Source organism: Zingiber officinale, chromosome 10B, assembly GCF_018446385.1.
Source record: "Zingiber officinale cultivar Zhangliang chromosome 10B, Zo_v1.1, whole genome shotgun sequence".
Classification (NCBI taxonomy): domain Eukaryota; kingdom Viridiplantae; phylum Streptophyta; class Magnoliopsida; order Zingiberales; family Zingiberaceae; genus Zingiber; species Zingiber officinale.
This window is the reverse complement of record NC_056005.1, coordinates 84,238,118-84,255,460: the sequence shown is the minus strand read 5'-3', so window position 1 is coordinate 84,255,460 and position 17,343 is coordinate 84,238,118. Positions and strand designations below refer to the sequence as shown.

At 36.8% G+C, this 17,343-nt stretch overlaps 2 protein-coding genes and 1 long non-coding RNA gene across 7 annotated transcripts; 1 reads left to right on the top strand and 2 right to left on the bottom strand.

The window, feature by feature from the left end:
• Positions 1–678: 678 nt before the first annotated feature.
• LOC122029806 (GDSL esterase/lipase At2g42990-like) lies at positions 679–2,016 on the top strand. The gene is made up of 3 exons (XM_042588938.1): positions 679–1,081; positions 1,164–1,656; positions 1,735–2,016. The coding sequence occupies exons 1-3, from the start codon at positions 716–718 to the stop codon at positions 1,926–1,928; spliced, it is 1,053 nt and encodes a 350-aa protein (XP_042444872.1). The 5' UTR covers positions 679–715; the 3' UTR covers positions 1,929–2,016.
• A 1,479-nt stretch (positions 2,017–3,495) lies between these two features.
• On the bottom strand, positions 3,496–8,543 carry LOC122029554 (zinc finger CCCH domain-containing protein 5-like). 5 transcript variants are annotated; one of them, XR_006125092.1, is made up of 8 exons: positions 8,221–8,543; positions 7,825–8,093; positions 7,687–7,740; positions 5,322–5,438; positions 4,961–5,242; positions 4,655–4,870; positions 3,915–4,567; positions 3,496–3,815 (listed from the first exon to the last, which is right to left on the bottom strand). XR_006125092.1 is itself a non-coding variant. In XM_042588589.1 (7 exons), the coding sequence occupies exons 2-7, from the start codon at positions 7,984–7,986 to the stop codon at positions 4,229–4,231; spliced, it is 1,170 nt and encodes a 389-aa protein (XP_042444523.1). In that variant the 5' UTR covers positions 7,987–8,093; positions 8,221–8,543; the 3' UTR covers positions 3,848–4,228. The 5 variants fall into 5 exon arrangements, 3 of the variants coding, with proteins under 3 accessions (XP_042444523.1, XP_042444522.1, XP_042444524.1); XR_006125091.1 differs by having other exon boundaries at positions 3,498–3,815; positions 7,825–7,991; positions 8,221–8,542; XM_042588589.1 differs by lacking the exon at positions 3,496–3,815 and having other exon boundaries at positions 3,848–4,567.
• A 6,539-nt stretch (positions 8,544–15,082) lies between these two features.
• Positions 15,083–16,396, bottom strand: LOC122028640. The gene is made up of 4 exons (XR_006124896.1): positions 16,349–16,396; positions 15,504–15,617; positions 15,255–15,311; positions 15,083–15,180 (listed from the first exon to the last, which is right to left on the bottom strand). It is a non-coding gene; the product is annotated as an uncharacterized LOC122028640 (long non-coding RNA).
• Between the last annotated feature and the right edge of the window lie 947 nt (positions 16,397–17,343).

The window sequence follows — 17,343 nt, the reverse complement described above, 5'->3', positions numbered from 1 at the left end:
GCTGATTAAATCTTACTGAAACCAGTAAAATATGCCATCTTAATTAGATAGATCTGAATCTGTCATGCACATTGTCGATTTAAGTTAAGATAGATAGAGGGGACGCAGGCCATTAATGCCTGCTAATTGATTTAAGTCCAGCAGTTCGTAGTTGTTGCATTAAGTCATGCAGCCTCCTTTTCTGGTTATCTGTCTTTCTCTATACCTGCATTTTCGACATATATAAATCTCAGCAAATTATGATTATATTTCAGGCTGACCATTTCTGTCAAAATTAAATCCAACCAATTGAATAAATCAAAAGACAAATAAATTAAATTTTTTTAATCGATCAAATTAATTAAATAAAATATTAATTAATTTAATTTTTAATTGAATAAATTGAAAATTGAAATTTTTATTTGATTTTAATTTTTTAAAAAATAAGATTTTATTTATTTAATTATATTTTTAAATAAAAAAAATAAATTAATATTTTTATTCAATCTAACTAAATCATAAAAATTAAAATCGAAATTAAACAGAATTAACTAAAATTCAAATCGAATTTAAAAAAAATAAAAACTAAATTCGGTTTAATTTAGTTAATTCAGTTTTACTAATTTTTCCTGACACCTAATTATAACTAAGGAAGATGTTCCATTTAATATGTTCATTTATTGGCTCGCCAATGCTCGTTCTCCAATCTGTTTCAGTTCACGTTGAAGGAGGAACAATGGGAGGCCTTCATTGTCTCCTCCTCTTGTCCTTCCATTTGATCGCGCCGCTTCCCTCCCTCGCCGGCCGGATTCCGGCCGTCATAGTCTTCGGGGACTCCACCGTAGACGCGGGGAACAACAACTACGTCGCCACCATCGCCAAGGCCGACTTCCCCCCTTACGGCCGCGACTTCCCCGGAGGGCGTGCCACCGGCCGCTTCTGCAACGGCCGTCTCGCCACCGACTTCATCTCAGAAGCGCTCGGCCTGCCGCCCTCCATCCCGGCCTACCTCGACCCCGCTTACACCATCGAGGACTTTGCCAGAGGGGTCTGCTTCGCGTCGGCAGCCACCGGCTTCGACACCGCCACCTCCGACTTTCTCGTGAGCCACTGTCTAAATATATACATGTGTATATATGTTACAGCTTTCCATAATTAGTATATATATATATATACACACGCAGTCGGTGATTCCTTTGTGGAAAGAGGTGGAATTCTTCAAGGAGTACCGACAGAGGCTGACGGCCTACGTCGGGAAGAAGAAGGCCGCCTACATCGTCCGCGAAGCCGTCTACATCGTCAGCATCGGCACCAACGACTTCATCGAGAACTATTACTCGCCGTTGGGCCGGCGGCGGTGGGAGTTCACGGTGGAGGAGTACGTGGACTTCATCGTGGGGCTCGCCTGCGACTTCTTCAGGGACATCTACCGGTTGGGGGCCCGCAAGATCTCCTTCACCGGCCTCAGCCCGTTCGGGTGCCTGCCGTCGGAGCGGGCCACGAACCAGCAGACGAAGGGGGCGTGCGTGGAGGAGTACAACCGCGTGGCGAAGGAATTCAACGGGAAGCTGGAGGCGGCGATGCGGCGGCTCTGCGAGGAGCTGCCGGGGATCAAGCTCAGATTCGCGGCGCTCTATGATCTCTTTCTCGACGCGACGCAGAATCCATCAAGATACGGTACGTGACTGAAAGGAGTAATGCGACGAATGAATAAATGAATGAATGATTGATTGATTGATTGACCGCGCGCGGCAGGATTCGAGAGCTCGAGCAGAGGATGCTGCGGCACGGGGAAGTTCGAAACATCGATCACCTGCAACGAGTGGACGCCTTTCACGTGCGAAGATGCAGACAAGTTCGCGTTTTGGGATTCCATCCATCCATCCGAAAGGTTCTACCGATTCTTCGCCAACCAGACGCTGAGCACGAGCCTCGCCGAGTTCATATAGTTTTCCTCTGTTTCTATTTCCTCAAAATTCTTTTAAGATATATATCTACATTTATATATATATATATATTACAAAGACAAAAGGAGTATTAACAAATGTTTGACGCATGACATGACTGGGGAGAGTAGAAAAAAAGAGAAAACAAAGAAAAACAAATCCACCGTGGTTTTATCCAAAAACAATGATAATAGATTATTTAATAATCTTACTATTTAATTAAAAATCTTCATCCTTTACTAACTAATTTTCGTGAAGTCTAAAATGAATTTACGTTAATATTCTTTTTTTTATTCACATTAAAAATAATTCCAAGATTTATTAGTAATTTCAAGCGCAACAATAAATGATTTAGAGTTCGAGACTGCGGCGTTTCATCATTAATTTTCTCTAGTTGTTTTATGTAAAAAATATAGTGCTCTAACACTATGATCAAAGAAACTTCTATAAATATTTTAGGCCGACAGTGTTAAAAAATATACTTTTTTTAATTTTTTTTACTAAGATAAGTATAATATTAAATTAAATTAATTTTTTTCATAGGGAAGCCTGTTACAGTAGTTTGTTGCTGGAATTCTCTAGTGTTACCCTTGCATTATTAATTCTTGATTCTAAATGTAAAGGTGACACTCGAAAATCCAAACAATTCGAATTTTCAAAGATCTAAATAATTCATATTTTCAAAAGTCATGTACTTTACCCTAATGACTCTATTTTAGTATTTTAATGCTAAAATACTTTAATTAATATAATTTCATTATAAAATGTTAATGTGATTTCAATGTATTATATTACACATGCGACGCGTGTGCACGATCACTAGTATTAACGAAAAATCTCTCATTTATATAGATAAATCCGGTCTTATAATATATAAAATTAAAAAAAAATATTCTAAATATATAAAAATAAAAATATCAAAATTAGTAAAATAGGTATTCAGAATTTTTGAAAAGGCTTGACATGATATTTTTAAGATATAAAATTTAATGGTGGTTATGGATTACACTCCATAACAAATTGTTGCCGATTAAGATATAGATTATCTTGTATAGGCTAACGAAAAGAAAGATTTGAGAAGAAGAAAAGAAAAGAAATTGAGAAAATAAAGAAAAATCTATCCTTAAAAAAAGGAAACTTTATTCGATATCAAGGTTAAATCCTCACCCAGTTAAACAAGTTATTTATATATATTTTAAATCCTAAGACTCAAATAAGGGAACAAACTCTAATATATAAATCTCAATTCTTATTTTAATAAAGGAAAAAGTTCCGATTAGAAAAAAAAATTGTAATAAAAATCCTTATAGAAAAAATTTACCAAAACAGGATGCTTAATTAGTCTAATCCTAATCCATAAATGTCAAACATATCAAAAATAACTTAAATATCATAAAAAATAAAAATTACTAAAAATAGTTAAAATATATTAGAGTCTCCCTTTAAAATTCAAAAAATTATATTAGATTGGATTGATCCTATATTATAAATCTAGATCTATGAACTGGCTTAGTTTCAAGTCAAACAACTCTCATTTTAATATCCAAATGAAAAATTATAACTCTGTGAAGTTCAGAAGAATCATGCATCATTCATACAGTGTTTGCAGTAAAGATTCACCTACTCGTGAGAAGGTATAATGAGAATGCATCTTCCTCAACTACACTCAACCACCGAATGTATTATTGTTGTGGACCATTGCATTCACTTTAAACCTCTCCAAAAAGTACCTTCATAGGAACAACAAACTACTACTGGTTTTAGGATACTGTTAAGTAGATGTTGCTTCTGTAAAAATGAAAAGAGATTCAATCCTGAAATCTTGATATAATTGATGTGGGAATCAGTTTCTCTTTGCTCATTTCTTCTCAGCAGAACTGTCCTCATCACCTATCAGTCACAGGATCAAACGTCAAAGGCAGTAAATATACAAAATGATGTATTACAAATCAAGGCACTGTTTGAGTTAGAGGTCATTCAATTACTTACAAAGACCATGAAGCACATACTTCTATTTGCTAGAGCAACACAAGGTTCCTAGTACAAGTCTCACGGATAGTACTCAAACATCTTAGTTCATATGATAAATGTTTCATAATTTACTCCGAGACTAATTTGTTTTTCTTTTCAAGGAACATACTCAGATGATCAGATCCATGAAACAGAGGGGAGGACCCTCTGCATGATCACCAGCTATTCTTCCATGCACGGTATCTATCTACTCGCCACCTTCCGAAAAACAAACAAAATTTGAGACTGAATGCAGAGAAGCCACAATATGCATCCTTCAGTCATCCTATGGGCTAGCCCTCGTCCGATTGATTTCCTGACGACTCTGAATTCGGAGCAGGATGGTTTGGAGAAAGTGTCGAAGATTGACTCTCGTGTTCATTGTTGTTCACATACTGTGCCGGAATGGCTCTCGGAGGAGTCTTGAGCTGACCAAGTTCTGTAGGGGTCCTAAGGGATGGACTGCTGTTTGATGCCCTCCATGTAAGCTCTCTACCATTTTGGTAAGGATATGCTGATGTTGAAGCTGCTTCCGGCCAAGGGTAAACAGCAATAACCGGGTGATCGAATTTGCAAGTTGCACCATACTTGCAATTTCCATTAGCAGCATAGTATTTGCATGTAGGCAAACCCTTTTGAATCATGAAAGCAGAAAAACATTTAGTTAATGAAAGGAAAAACAAAAAGAAGAATAAGATGATGATTCTGAAGAGACTTACTGGTCTGAGAGGAAGGCCGTAGGGTCCAATGACACTGTCAGCTTCTTGGTTTCTCCCTTTAGGGTGATTATACTTGCAAGAACTACCATACTTGCAGCTCCCTGTCTTCATGTAGTATTCACAATCTGGTTCGTCAGGTCTCTCTGGGAAAATACCAGACGTGCTCGAACTTGGCCGAAGATCATTCATAGAGGGAACATTTGTACTTGCAGGTGGCTGTTTGACATTGTAAGCATAGTTAAATGTGTAATAAGAAATTCAACAACCAAAAGATGATCCTACAACAAAAGAGAAGCAGATGCTAACCATGTATGTCCTCCAACTCTGCTGGATATGAGGACTGTAAGCAGGAGGTCCTTGCACATAAGGATTATTCGGATAAAGGGTCCATGAGGAAGGCCATGAAGGATATCCTCCTGAAGAGTGTGATCCTCCTGTGGTTGTAGAGTATCCGGTAAAGCCATAGACTGAAGGTCCAGACGGAAAAAACATGCCTCCAACATTGGCAGGATCCGGATGATTAAACTTGCATGTGACTCCAAATTTACAAGATCCAGTTTTCATAAAGTAGGAACATGACTGCACATCCTGTCAAAAAAAACAAAAGAATTTAATTTGTAAAGTTTAGTATTGCAGGGAGGGGGCCAAAACAAGAAGATTTTGATGCCTTTCGCAATGGTAGACCGAAGACATTCAGCGAAGGTAATTGGACAGCAGGCTTGTCTTGTGGATGATGATACTTGCAAGTTGTGCCAAACTTACAAAATCCAGTTTTGAGAAAAAACTACAAGAGAAAATTAAGCAAACTAAGTAATGGTGTCTTATATGAACTAATCAGGGTTCTATCACATTGAGATGCTAAGGAAATTCACTTTGAAGAAATACTCATGTTAAAACTGAAATTCAGAATTTTGGCTAAAAATTCAATCAAGTACTTGTTCATTTCTCCTTTTATATTTCTTTGTACTTGATTTTGGTTTCTGTAATCAGTCATGGGTGGAAGAATTTAAACTATTAGTTCATTTATCCTTTTACAAGTAGTGATGCAGCATTAAAATCAAATAACCTCGCTGAAAACAAAATTTAATATAGCTAGACTGAAAGATACCTTATAATAAAAAATGGCACATTCTTCTAACACATCCTCTTAGGCATAATTACTTGATAAATAGATGATCAGTTCCCAAAAATAACTTACTCAAACAAAATATAAATTTCCTACTTTAATTTGATTAGTTCAAAAACAAAAACAATTTTTTAAAAACCTATAAAAGATAGAACTTCCTAACCTATGTTACCCAAAGGAATATTATATTATTTTGCTTTTGCATATCAAAACTATTCTAAATAGAGCCAAATTATTTTTAGCATATTTTACAATTTTTTATATGAATCTCACAATTCTTGATTCATTATGTTTCACAATGTGATAGTTAATCAAAATGATTCATGAAACAAACCTCTATTTGACAACCCTACACCTAATATAACTTTTTGTTTATTTAATTTACTTGATTCTTTCATACCCTTAAATAGACAAGTGAAGAAGGAACACTTGGTGTTGATAACTAAAAAGATAAAGAGAGCAGACTTGCAAAAGAGGTGGAATGGAAGGCAATCAAAGGGCAAAGGGAGAGTTATCAGTCATGGGGTAGCAGCAGGCTATTGGGAGTTGTTGTTGGTAGCATAGTTTGGGTGGAAGGTGCCAATGATGCAGTTGAATACATGAGAGAGTTATGGATATGGGTTGATGGAGATGACATCATGGAAGGCAAAGGAAACTGATGGATAGGGCTCATGAAGAACAAGAGAACACTGAAAGAACAAACAAGAAATTAAAGGTCTAGCATTAATCCCACTTAATGTAGCATCGAAAATGAACAATCTCTCAAAGAGAATGAAACTAACAAAGAGGAATAGTATTACATTGAAAGATACCTAACATTTAAAGATACCTAACAAAACTTGAGGCCCTTTTATAAAATGAAAGATGAGACATACTCCTAACCTATTCTCCTAAAAGTAATTTATGCCCTAATTATTTGGTAAATAGATAAGCAATTCTTAAAATAACTTGTCCAATTAAATTATTGTTTTGACTAATCCAAAAAACCCCTATAATTTTTCAATTTTTTTAAATATAATTTCCAAGCCTAAAACTCCCAATCAAGTAGCATTTTATCTCATACTTCTGGATTATAGAAGTAAAAATGTTGTATTTGCAATGGTCACATAAAACATCATTCTATTACTATAATTGCAACTTAGTATAAAAAGCGGTACTGCATACAATGAATTGGATTGATGAAGTTGTAGAGATAGATAATATGCAAGAAACAACGCAAACATCTAAGAGATGATTTGCATATTCCTTATTAACCAATCTACTACTATGTTGAGACTGTCGCACTAACAGAACAAGGGTGCTTATAGTCATCTCTTTTAAGATTGGTTCAGTACGGTATACCGAATTTTTCATATGAAATAGTATACCATACTGAAAATTTCGATATAAGGAAAATATATATCGACTCCGTACCTAAATTTCGGTATACCAGATTTTCGATAGGGTATAAATCTCATATCGTTCATACTAAAAATTTTGGTATATCAAAATTTTTAGTACGATATTGGTACAATATTGTTCATACCAAAATTATAAAAGAAACTTTTTTGCCAAATTGTTCACTATTCAGAATGAAGAGCTCAAGCCAAATACAAGACTTCAGGCCCTAATTAGAAAAATGAGTGATTTATAAGAAATTTATTCGTTATTTAGGTATCTACTGAAATATTGAAATATATTAAATTTCATAACGATACTAATACTACTAAAATTTTTGGTATACTGTTAATATCGGTATATTCGATACATGTATGGTACGTGCAGTATACCAAAATTTCAATATTTACTCCACTCCTAATCTCTTTATACTAAATTTTATGCTATACAAAAGAAACAGATGTCTCAGATTTTAACATACTAAAACTAGAGAGAAAAATTTATTTAGAATCACAAACAGCTAACACACCTGGCAATCTGGTTTGTCTTCCCTCCGGGGCAGTTCATCTCTATGAATAGTCTCCTGTACCAAAAAGAATTTACATAGATTTGAAATAAAGTCCTCAAGATAAAAGAGTAAAAATACACCGGTCACTATTATAACCACCTGTTCCATGGTAGGATGGTTATATTTGCACTTGCTTCCATATTTGCAGCAACCCATTTTCAAATAGTACTTGCAATCAGGTTCTCCTGGGCGTCGAGGATAGGAATCGGGACTGGCATCAGCGCTCTCCTGTCCATCCTTCTCAATCTTCAGGTTCTCCATAAGCTCTGCTTCCAAAAACAATAACCATCAAAATTTAATCCCTTGCGATGCTCCCTATTCAAAAGAAGAAAACTGTCTTTGTCTTCCCTCCCCTTCGGAAAATTCATCTGAATAAGTAAATAACAAAGGAATCCGTTCATATAAAAAAGAAAAACTTCCTTAATTTTACCAAAGACCGATCAACAGCGGGAAAACCGCAATAAAAACGGGAACGCGGAAAAGAAAATAACTAACTCCCAAGTTCCTGCGACGATGCGTTGTGCGAAGAGCCGGCTGCCATCGCGGAGGTGATCGGCGATATTCCGATGTTCTACTACCGCACCAAGGCCGACCAATCCACAGCGGCGACGGACGAGAGCAATACAAGTCCGTGTCCTTCGAAACCAGGGCCCGATCGCCGTCGGCCCCGACTCCGACGAACGATTTCCGCCGCCCCAAGCCGTGAAATCGGAAGCAATAGCGATCGCAGGTGGGGATTCCGCAGATCTGTTTGAAACTTCTCGCTCGTGAATTCCTCTCTCAGAGTACAAGCGGAGTCGAAGGTATTTATCGATCAATTAATTATTTAATTGTCACACGCGCTTAATTCCATGAAAATCGGGTGCGCAGTGACAATTTTCGAATGATTTCCGTTATTTAATTTTAATCAAAAACGGGTTCCCCACACGCGTAGGGTTTGACTTAATAAATCAAAAAAATTTAAGTTAATCGAAAATCTTTTAAATAATTTTTTTTAAAAAAAAACTGAACTGATCAAATATAAATTAATTTTATAAAAATTAAATTAATTAATTTTTTTAATTTTTATTTATCCGATTTAATCGACTTTTATCACCCGCCAAGCAACCGGTGGCCACACCCGTTGGATCCGCTATCCACGTATTAGAAATAGTAGAAACAAAACCTGGGGCGGAACCGTCGGGCGCCTCTCAATTTACCAACGTGTCTGACGTCTACTCGCTCGGCCTCGTCCGTTCCGCCCTTCCCGAAACAAGGGAACTTCTAACGGGCAGCATTAGTGATCCGGTGTTCCTGCCATGGCACATTCTGACGGCGGGCCCCCAGAGAGAGAGAGGAGGATGGTGGGGAAGGTGAACAGGGGAAGGCGACGACGCGCTCGCAAGCCTGCGAGAAAATACAGTTTTAGTTTTAGAATAATCTGCCCTTCCCCGCCTGAAGTGGTGGGTTAAAGCTGAAGCTGAAGCTGAAGCTGAAGCTGGAGCAGTGAGTAAGGCAGCGAGGTCGTCGGCAGGTGGGCGAGTGGTCCAAAGGAGAGGGTACACGACCATGCGAGATTCTTTAAGGAATTGTTGGGTTTGGGAGTCAAAAAGGGTGGGCGGCTTTGAATCCGGTAGCAGCAATCAATAATCTGGAGTTGACAAGGACTCATCGGGAGCAGCAGCAGAAGCTGAACGCTCCAAATCCAATATGCCCTTCATCGTAGAGCACTGGCTGATGCATGCCCTCATCAAAGTGGGTGAGGTCATTTATTTCGTGTAATGAAATGTTATGGCAACAAGAAAGCTCTTTTATTGCTCTATTTAGTGAGGGGAAGAAATTCGGTCTAACTAAAAGTACGGAGACAATTAAAGAGCTTCGTGATTGTAACTCAGATTATTTTATCGTCAACGTAGATTTCTTGGATTTCCAAATTGATCAGAGGGCGTATGTTGTACTTATCACAGAGCATACTTAATTAGGTGTTCTTTTCGTTCAGCCCTGTAGCAAACTATTTTGCTCTTTTCTCTTTCCTCTCTCTTATTTTTGTAAATTTTATTCTCTTTTCTCTCGCATAAATATTTATATCATATTCACATTGATAAATATATCATGTTCATATAAAACACATGTTAAGATTTATAATCAATTCGATCTACTAATATTTTAACACTTTTGAAAAAGTCAAAATAAACAATGAAAAATATTGTTGGAATTTTTACAATCTTAGAAATTTATATAACCTAAAATGGATCAAATCGAAGATATCTAGATCCATTAGTGGATTTTGGTTTCATGAATTTTTGATACTGCAAGGAGTCTAACGGTATCATCCGTTATTTATTTCAACTTCTCATGAGGTGTTAAATATAATAAAAAAATCAACTCTAAACATTAACGTAGACTCATGTTGGGGCTGGGTATGAATTCATATCAGGTTCACATTAGGTCTTATATGATTCATATCATGCCCACATTAGGGTTTAGAGACGATTTTTTTTATTACATTTTCATATTTTCAGAGAAGCTGAAATAAGCAATGGAAGATACCGTTAGACTCCTTGCAATCTCAAAAAAAATCCAAAGGACCTTAATGAGTCCAATTAGAAATGTCTAAGTCCATAAGTGAATTTTGATCAAAATCCACTAATGAACATAAACAGATCCAATTGAACCCATTTTCTTGTCATTTGAATTTTTAAGACTATAAGGAGTCCAACGATGTCCTCTATTGATTGTTTCGGCTTCTATAGAGGTGTTAAAATTTTATTGAAAAAATCAGCTATAAACTCTAATGTGGACCTAAAATGAATTATATCAGGCCCACATTGGGCCTGATATGGAATTATATCAGGCCAACTTTAAGCCTGATATGAATTCATATCAAGCCCAACGTGGGCCCACGTTAGGGTTTAGAGTTGATTCTTACTTATTACATTTTAACATCTCTTGAGAAGTTAAAATAAGCAATGGAGAGCATCGTTAGACTCCTTGCAGTCTCAGAATCCACACAATTTAAAATGGGTCCAATCGGACCTATTTAGGTCCATCAATAAATTTTGGCCAAAACTCACTTTTCTAGACAGGTATAATTGAACATATTTTAGGTCCTTCGGATTTTTAAGACCGTAAAGAATCTAACGGTGCTCTCTGTTGGATCGGGAATTCGCTAGAGGGGGGGGAATAGTGATTTAAAAATTATCGTAAAGTACGCAGCGGAAAAAGTAAAAACACAACAACGCTAACACAAGCAATCTTTTACTTGGTTTGGAGCCTATGTCGACTCCTACTCCAAGGTCCGCACTCGTTGAGTGCTTTCGTTAGACAATCTACTAGCAATTTGTAAAATATTACAAATTTGATTACAAATGCTATTAAGGAAATAATATCGACAATAATTAGAAAAAGAGGAAACAGTAGGACTTTGTCGGAGAAGCATCGCAGGAGCACAGAAGCGTAGATCGTGAGTTTTGTCTTTGCTTCAGCTTTCACCCTCCCTATATAGGAAGTTCGGGGTGCCCGGATCCCTTCAGGGTGCCCTGAATGTGACGTAGCCAAGCCAACCAGGGTGCTCCACGTTGCGAGGCTCGTTTGGGGATAAAACTTGCTTCCGGGCGCTCGGATCCCTTCCGAGCGCCCGGACCTATTCCGGGTGCCCGGACCCTTGTTTTCCGTAATCTCCTTCCTGTAAGAAAACGTTAGTCCGAGACAAGTATAAATCATATCCTGTAAAACAGAATGTTAGCACAACTTATGGATAAACAGAATAGTAATTAGATTCCGCCTCCTTAAGACCGGAATCTAGTCACGATCTCGATTTAGATATCCGAAATGGATCTAAGTCGGTCGACGCCTAATGTTCCCTTCCCGGGAACACGCCCTCACAGTCACTCCCCTCCAGTGACTTACCTTCACTTACCTGCCAGATGTCCGATCAGCCCGTTGACCCGTCTGGACTTCGTGCAAGCTATCAGGTCAACCCGTCGACCTAGCTGGACTTCGTGTCAAACGTCCGATCATCTCATCGACCCATTTGGAGTTCGTGCCAGCTTTCCGGTCGGCCCGTCAACCTAGATGGGATTCGTGCCAGATATCAGATCAACCCGTCGACATGTCTGGGCTTCTCTTGCACACTCGATCAGAGTGTTAAATAACAACGAAACTAACTTAACCTATTTTGTTATTCATCAAAACTTGAATTAGACCGTTAGTGCTAACCGCACCAACAATCTCTCCCTTTTTGATGCAATGACAACCTGGTTAAGTTAGTGAAATAAATATGCAAGTAAAACAAGCATTTATAAGGTTGTTAGGTTAGCTTTGTTTTTAAATTTTGTTGTTTAACTAACTTAAAACACTTAACCCTCCCCCTTTGACATTCATCAAAAATAAACGCAGAGCAAATTATAACTTAAAATGCAAGGAAGTCTATAAATGTAAGTCAAATTAACTTGGGGGAGTTTAAGCTAGAAATATAGAAAGATAATTTTTATTTTAAGCTTTTATCTTTTATCTTTTTCAAAAAGTAGCTAAGTTAACTTTAGAAGGATGACTTAAAATTTGTGATTTTAACTTAATTTTTTGAAATAAGTTTTACAAATTGAAAACATAATAAATATATCATTTTTACAAAAAAAAAATCATTAGGGCTAAGTCCAATTTTCAAATCAAGTTTTCAAAAATAAGATTTTATTTCTCAAGATTTAGTTTGTAAAATCCAACTAAGTAAAATCTGTTTTCAAACCTAAGTTTGTAACCTCCAATTTTTATAATAACACTACAACAAAAACTGCAAACGACAACGGATATTATCCGTTGTCGTAGGGTAAAAAAACCATTGTAACTGAGGGTGTTGTAGAATGTATTGCCCTACGACAATGGTTTTGAATCCGTTGTCTTTGTAGACATTTGACAACGATTTTTATCCGTTGTTGTTTATATGCCCAAAATTTGGCTACGAAGGATACGACAACGTTTTAAAACCGTTGTGGTAGATAATTTCAACAACAGAAATAAACCATTGTGGTAGATACGTTTTACAACAGATATAAACTGTTGTGGTAGATAATATTTGACATGTTTTGTTTTTTTAACAACAGTTTTAATATATTTTACAACGGATAAAACCGTTGTCTTTTATCACTTTTTATAAAAAAATTTCGTTGTGGTTTACCTAGTTTTTACAACTTTTTTACCTGTTGTCTTTAATGTTCATTAATACCAAACAACCAATCTTATTTTACTATAAGCAAACCACCAATGCAAAACTAAATATTTACTACATTAAATCTAAAACAAACATCCATATATAATTCATCTTGTAGCCACATATACAAAAATATAAAAAATGAGTTGTTACTCATCAAAATACACATGTTTTCCATTACTCTCCATATACACTAAATCACATGTTTTCCCTTTGCTGTTCTCCATATGGATTTTAATTTACAAAATAGCAAGGCAAGCTACATCTAACAAAGCTCACTTCTTGCATAAAAAAAAAACTCAAGCCACCTCACGAATTGGCAGACCTGCAAGAGAAAAATGAACAATGCTAATAAGTAAAAATAGAGAACTTAGACTTTTGCTAGGGAAGTTCTGATGCCTGAGGAACCTATCAAGATGTCATCCATGTCTCTCTTAAAATATAACAGAAAAGAGAATTGTAATAACTGCATGAACTGTAACCAGAGAAAACAAGAAGGTTTCTTCTCTTCTCATCCAAAATTAGTATAGTATCATTTTCTAAGTACTTAAGAAAGAAAATATCAAAATGTAATAGCATTTAATAGACGTATAATCAGAAACAAAATTGTTAAACTATTCTTGGAACTCAAAAATTACCATCCTCCTTGTTTCCACTCTCCCCATCCCAATTTGGATCGAACTCAAAGCCACACAAGCGAATCTTTTTCTCTTCTCCTTTGTCTGGATAGAGAGAGTTGGCTTTCAACTCCCTAGAATCAGAACCTTGTGCTGCCACACCAGTTTCCATTTCTTCAGTAGGGATATTGGATGAAGAGTCAATGTTGGATCAAACTCATCCTTATACTAAGCTGACATGACTTTTCTCATCAGTAAATTAATGTTTCTCCACAGCAAATGCATTGCTAGAGTCAATCAAAGGAAAAAAAAATCAAAATACAAAGAGCATCACCAAGTGGATGCAACTTTTGTTTTATATTTTTCTTCTACATGATAGCATGCTCTGGAAGTTTCAGTGTTTCAATAAACAAAGTGGAAAAATACTAATAACAAAAGGAGGACAAGATTAGTACCACTTAACAGAAAATCCAACTTTGTTTGCAAATAAACGTGAGAATAAGAGAGCATATCACTTGAAATCTTAAAAGGTGGAAAGCTAGAGATGCATTTGTGTAGCTCCGCAACTTTGTCCTACCAATTCAATATAAAACAAAAATGGGAAAGAAACTTGTTTTTTGCTTACCATGCTTAACATCTTGAAGCACTGGTCTACTACGACAGGTTGATTGGCCTCGTACCTAGTAAAGTTAGAGAAATAATAGTACTTATGCAGCTATTTGCATAATCACACACATGAGTGTGAATCAAAGAGGAAAAGAAGTATGAATATTATAAATGCAAATGATAAGAGAGTGACTTAAAGGTACACAACCTAATTTTGGTCGAAAAAAAGAGAATATAATGAGTGGGTAGTGATGTAAGCAAGTATTAACAATGTTGATAATATCAGAAAATATCTTCTTTAGAACCAAAAGCAAAGGATTGCCTATGAGTTAGTTGCTAAGCTCTATGATAGACAAAGACAAGCCAATGAATAAGAGTTGAACAGAAAATTTTCAAGAATATTAAACTCGATTGTTAAATGTATGTTAAATGTATTCATGGATATTAAACTCACAAAGGGACAACCAACTTCAGTATGTTAAATGTATTCATGGAGCGCTATATTTAAAGCAATATTTCAAGATAGCTAATTATCATAGTACAGTTTCATGAGTTCATCTTCAGTAACTTTCATTTAGGTCAAAGACTATTCAAGCACCCTAAGAGATGACCAATGAGGCCCAACTATAACAAGCAGATGTACAGACTAGGTAGAGTTCAATGTGTTACAGCTCAGGCAATTAAAGAAGGCAGAAGTTGCAACCAACATAAGGATAAACTACAGTAGCTTCAGTGCTTCACTCATAATATTTATGGGAAAGATAGCAGGTGATGTAGATTTATAGAGATGCAAGCTGGAAATGATTAGCTTATTTTGTTGTATTCTTACAGTACTGAGTGAGAGGGCAGGAAACCTGTGGACCATCTCCCGTGTTCTAATTACCTCTTCTAACAGAACACCTGTGACAAAAATCTTCCATGAGTTACAAGAAGATAATTCAAGTCAAACTTCAAATGATTAGGTATTCTATTATTGAGGTGGATATATGCTTGCTCTCTGTTTGCTTTAATGGGGATCCAACCAATGTCCCTCATTATCCTAAAAACCTGCAAAAGTACCCTGGTTTTCCATATATTAGTTGATACTTTGCTAGAATTTGAGATTAGTTAAAAGAGCACACATGAGTATCCACTGGGAAATCATCTTGCTGAAGCTTGAACATTAGAATACACGCTACCTGGCATGTAGAAAGTGATTAAAACATGATTGATAAATAAGGACCGTTTTGATTGCACAGAATAGAACAATAACAAATTCGATGAACTTGAGCTCACAAAGTTACAAGATTTGTAGTTACAAAATGACATGCTTAGGCCATCAACGATTTTCCTAATTGCTTTGTTCTTTGTGTCAACAACATAAATGTTACCCTTGCTATCGACTGTGAGCCCTGTTGGATGGTTCATCCTTGCTTCACGTGGTTTGCCATCAACATGACCGCTCCAACCTTTAGCTGAACCAGCAACAAGCTTAGGCCTGTTGTCTATCCAAAAAATTCACAGTGGAAGTCAATGATAATATCAAAGAGATTTAGTTATTCAACAAACCACAATAAGAGCGCATTTAGAACAATCATATTCAAGAATGTATCTGGAACAAATGCTTAAAAGATTAACTAAATTAAAAGATTAAAAATACAATGTCATATTCAAAGTGCCAACATCAGCATAGAAATTCTGGAATCAAACACATCGTGTTAGTTATTAGTAGTTATCTTCTTTGGCCCCTTTCTAATGGAAGACAATCACAAAATTGGATCGTCATGGTATCAGAACAGTGAAACCATCATCACCAACCAGCAACTATTGCTGATATTTTTCAGAACAACTTAGGCTGCTCCTCTAGACCATCACTTGGCTTCACATCCAGTAACTTTAAGAACACTCAAACATTCCACTGTCAAGATATCAATCTCATATCGGACAAAATCAAACAAGTATCAGTCATAAGTCCCTGGGACTAATAGATTCAGTAAGTATTTTACAGAAACCATTTAACATCTTTAATTTATATTCACATCAATAGAAAGTTTGAATGCCTACTTAGAGCATTGAACATGGATATTGAGGAGATACATGAAGAGTCTAAGCATTAAAATCCTTATGAAATTGCACATTGTAGGCCTCATTCATGGTGTTTCATGTGGTATCATTGGTTATATTTGTGTCATGCAAATGGACACTTCGATCTTTATGAGAGGATAAACACACTCACATTTAGACAAGGGCAAAGAAACCTTGTAGATGTTACTGTTCTTGGAATCCAATACCAGAAGCTCCCCTCCCGGCGTGACTTCGACCGAGAACGGCTCGATTCCATGCTTACTCCCATCGGAAACAGTCAAAATGCCGTATCCACTCTCAATCCTCACAATCGAGGGGCTCAAGATCGCTGATTAATCCAAAACACCAAATCAACTAAACAAAAAGAAGAGAGAGAGAGAGAAATCAATCTTCGAGTCTTACCAATCCTCGAATCCAACGTCGCCGACCAAAGCCGCCGCAGAAGGGCAGAAAAGAGGTTGAAGAACAACACGCTTACCAGCCCTAAGAAAAAAAGTAAAACAGAACGATCAAAGCTCAACAGGGAACCCATGAAACCCACAACCTCTCCCCTCCCTCACACTCACGCACACACACACAAACATCAAAATCCGCGCTCACTAGCTAGGGATGCAGCAGATACGCAGCAAAACACCGAGAAAAATAGGAACGAAAGGAGCAACACCACCATCTTCTTCCGCCTCATCACTTCCGATTCACCCTGTACCTTGACCTTATGATGGATGTGGTTTGTTTGGTCGGATGCAACTATTCGATTCTGACAGGAAGAAGAAAGCGAGCCATGGGAGGTGCTCACTTCGTCGTGGAGGAAGATCCAGCGATCGACAGGATGGCGTGAAGAGATTGTATGAGGAGAGGAAAGAAAAATGACTTAGGTTTGAGAGCGCGAAGGGGAAAAGAAGGCGCCGAAAAGATTTGCAGAGAGAGGGAAAGCAAAACTGTGAGGGGGAAATGATGAAACGAGTAAAGTCAAAGACAACAGTTTTATTAAAACCGTTGTCGTAGACGCTAAAAAAGCGCTTAAAGACAACGGATTCAGAAAATCGTTGTAAAAAGTGTTGTTGATTCAAAAAGAAATCACTCAATGACAACAGTTTTCCCAAAACCGTTGTCTTTTATATTTAATGGGGAGTTCAAAGACAACGG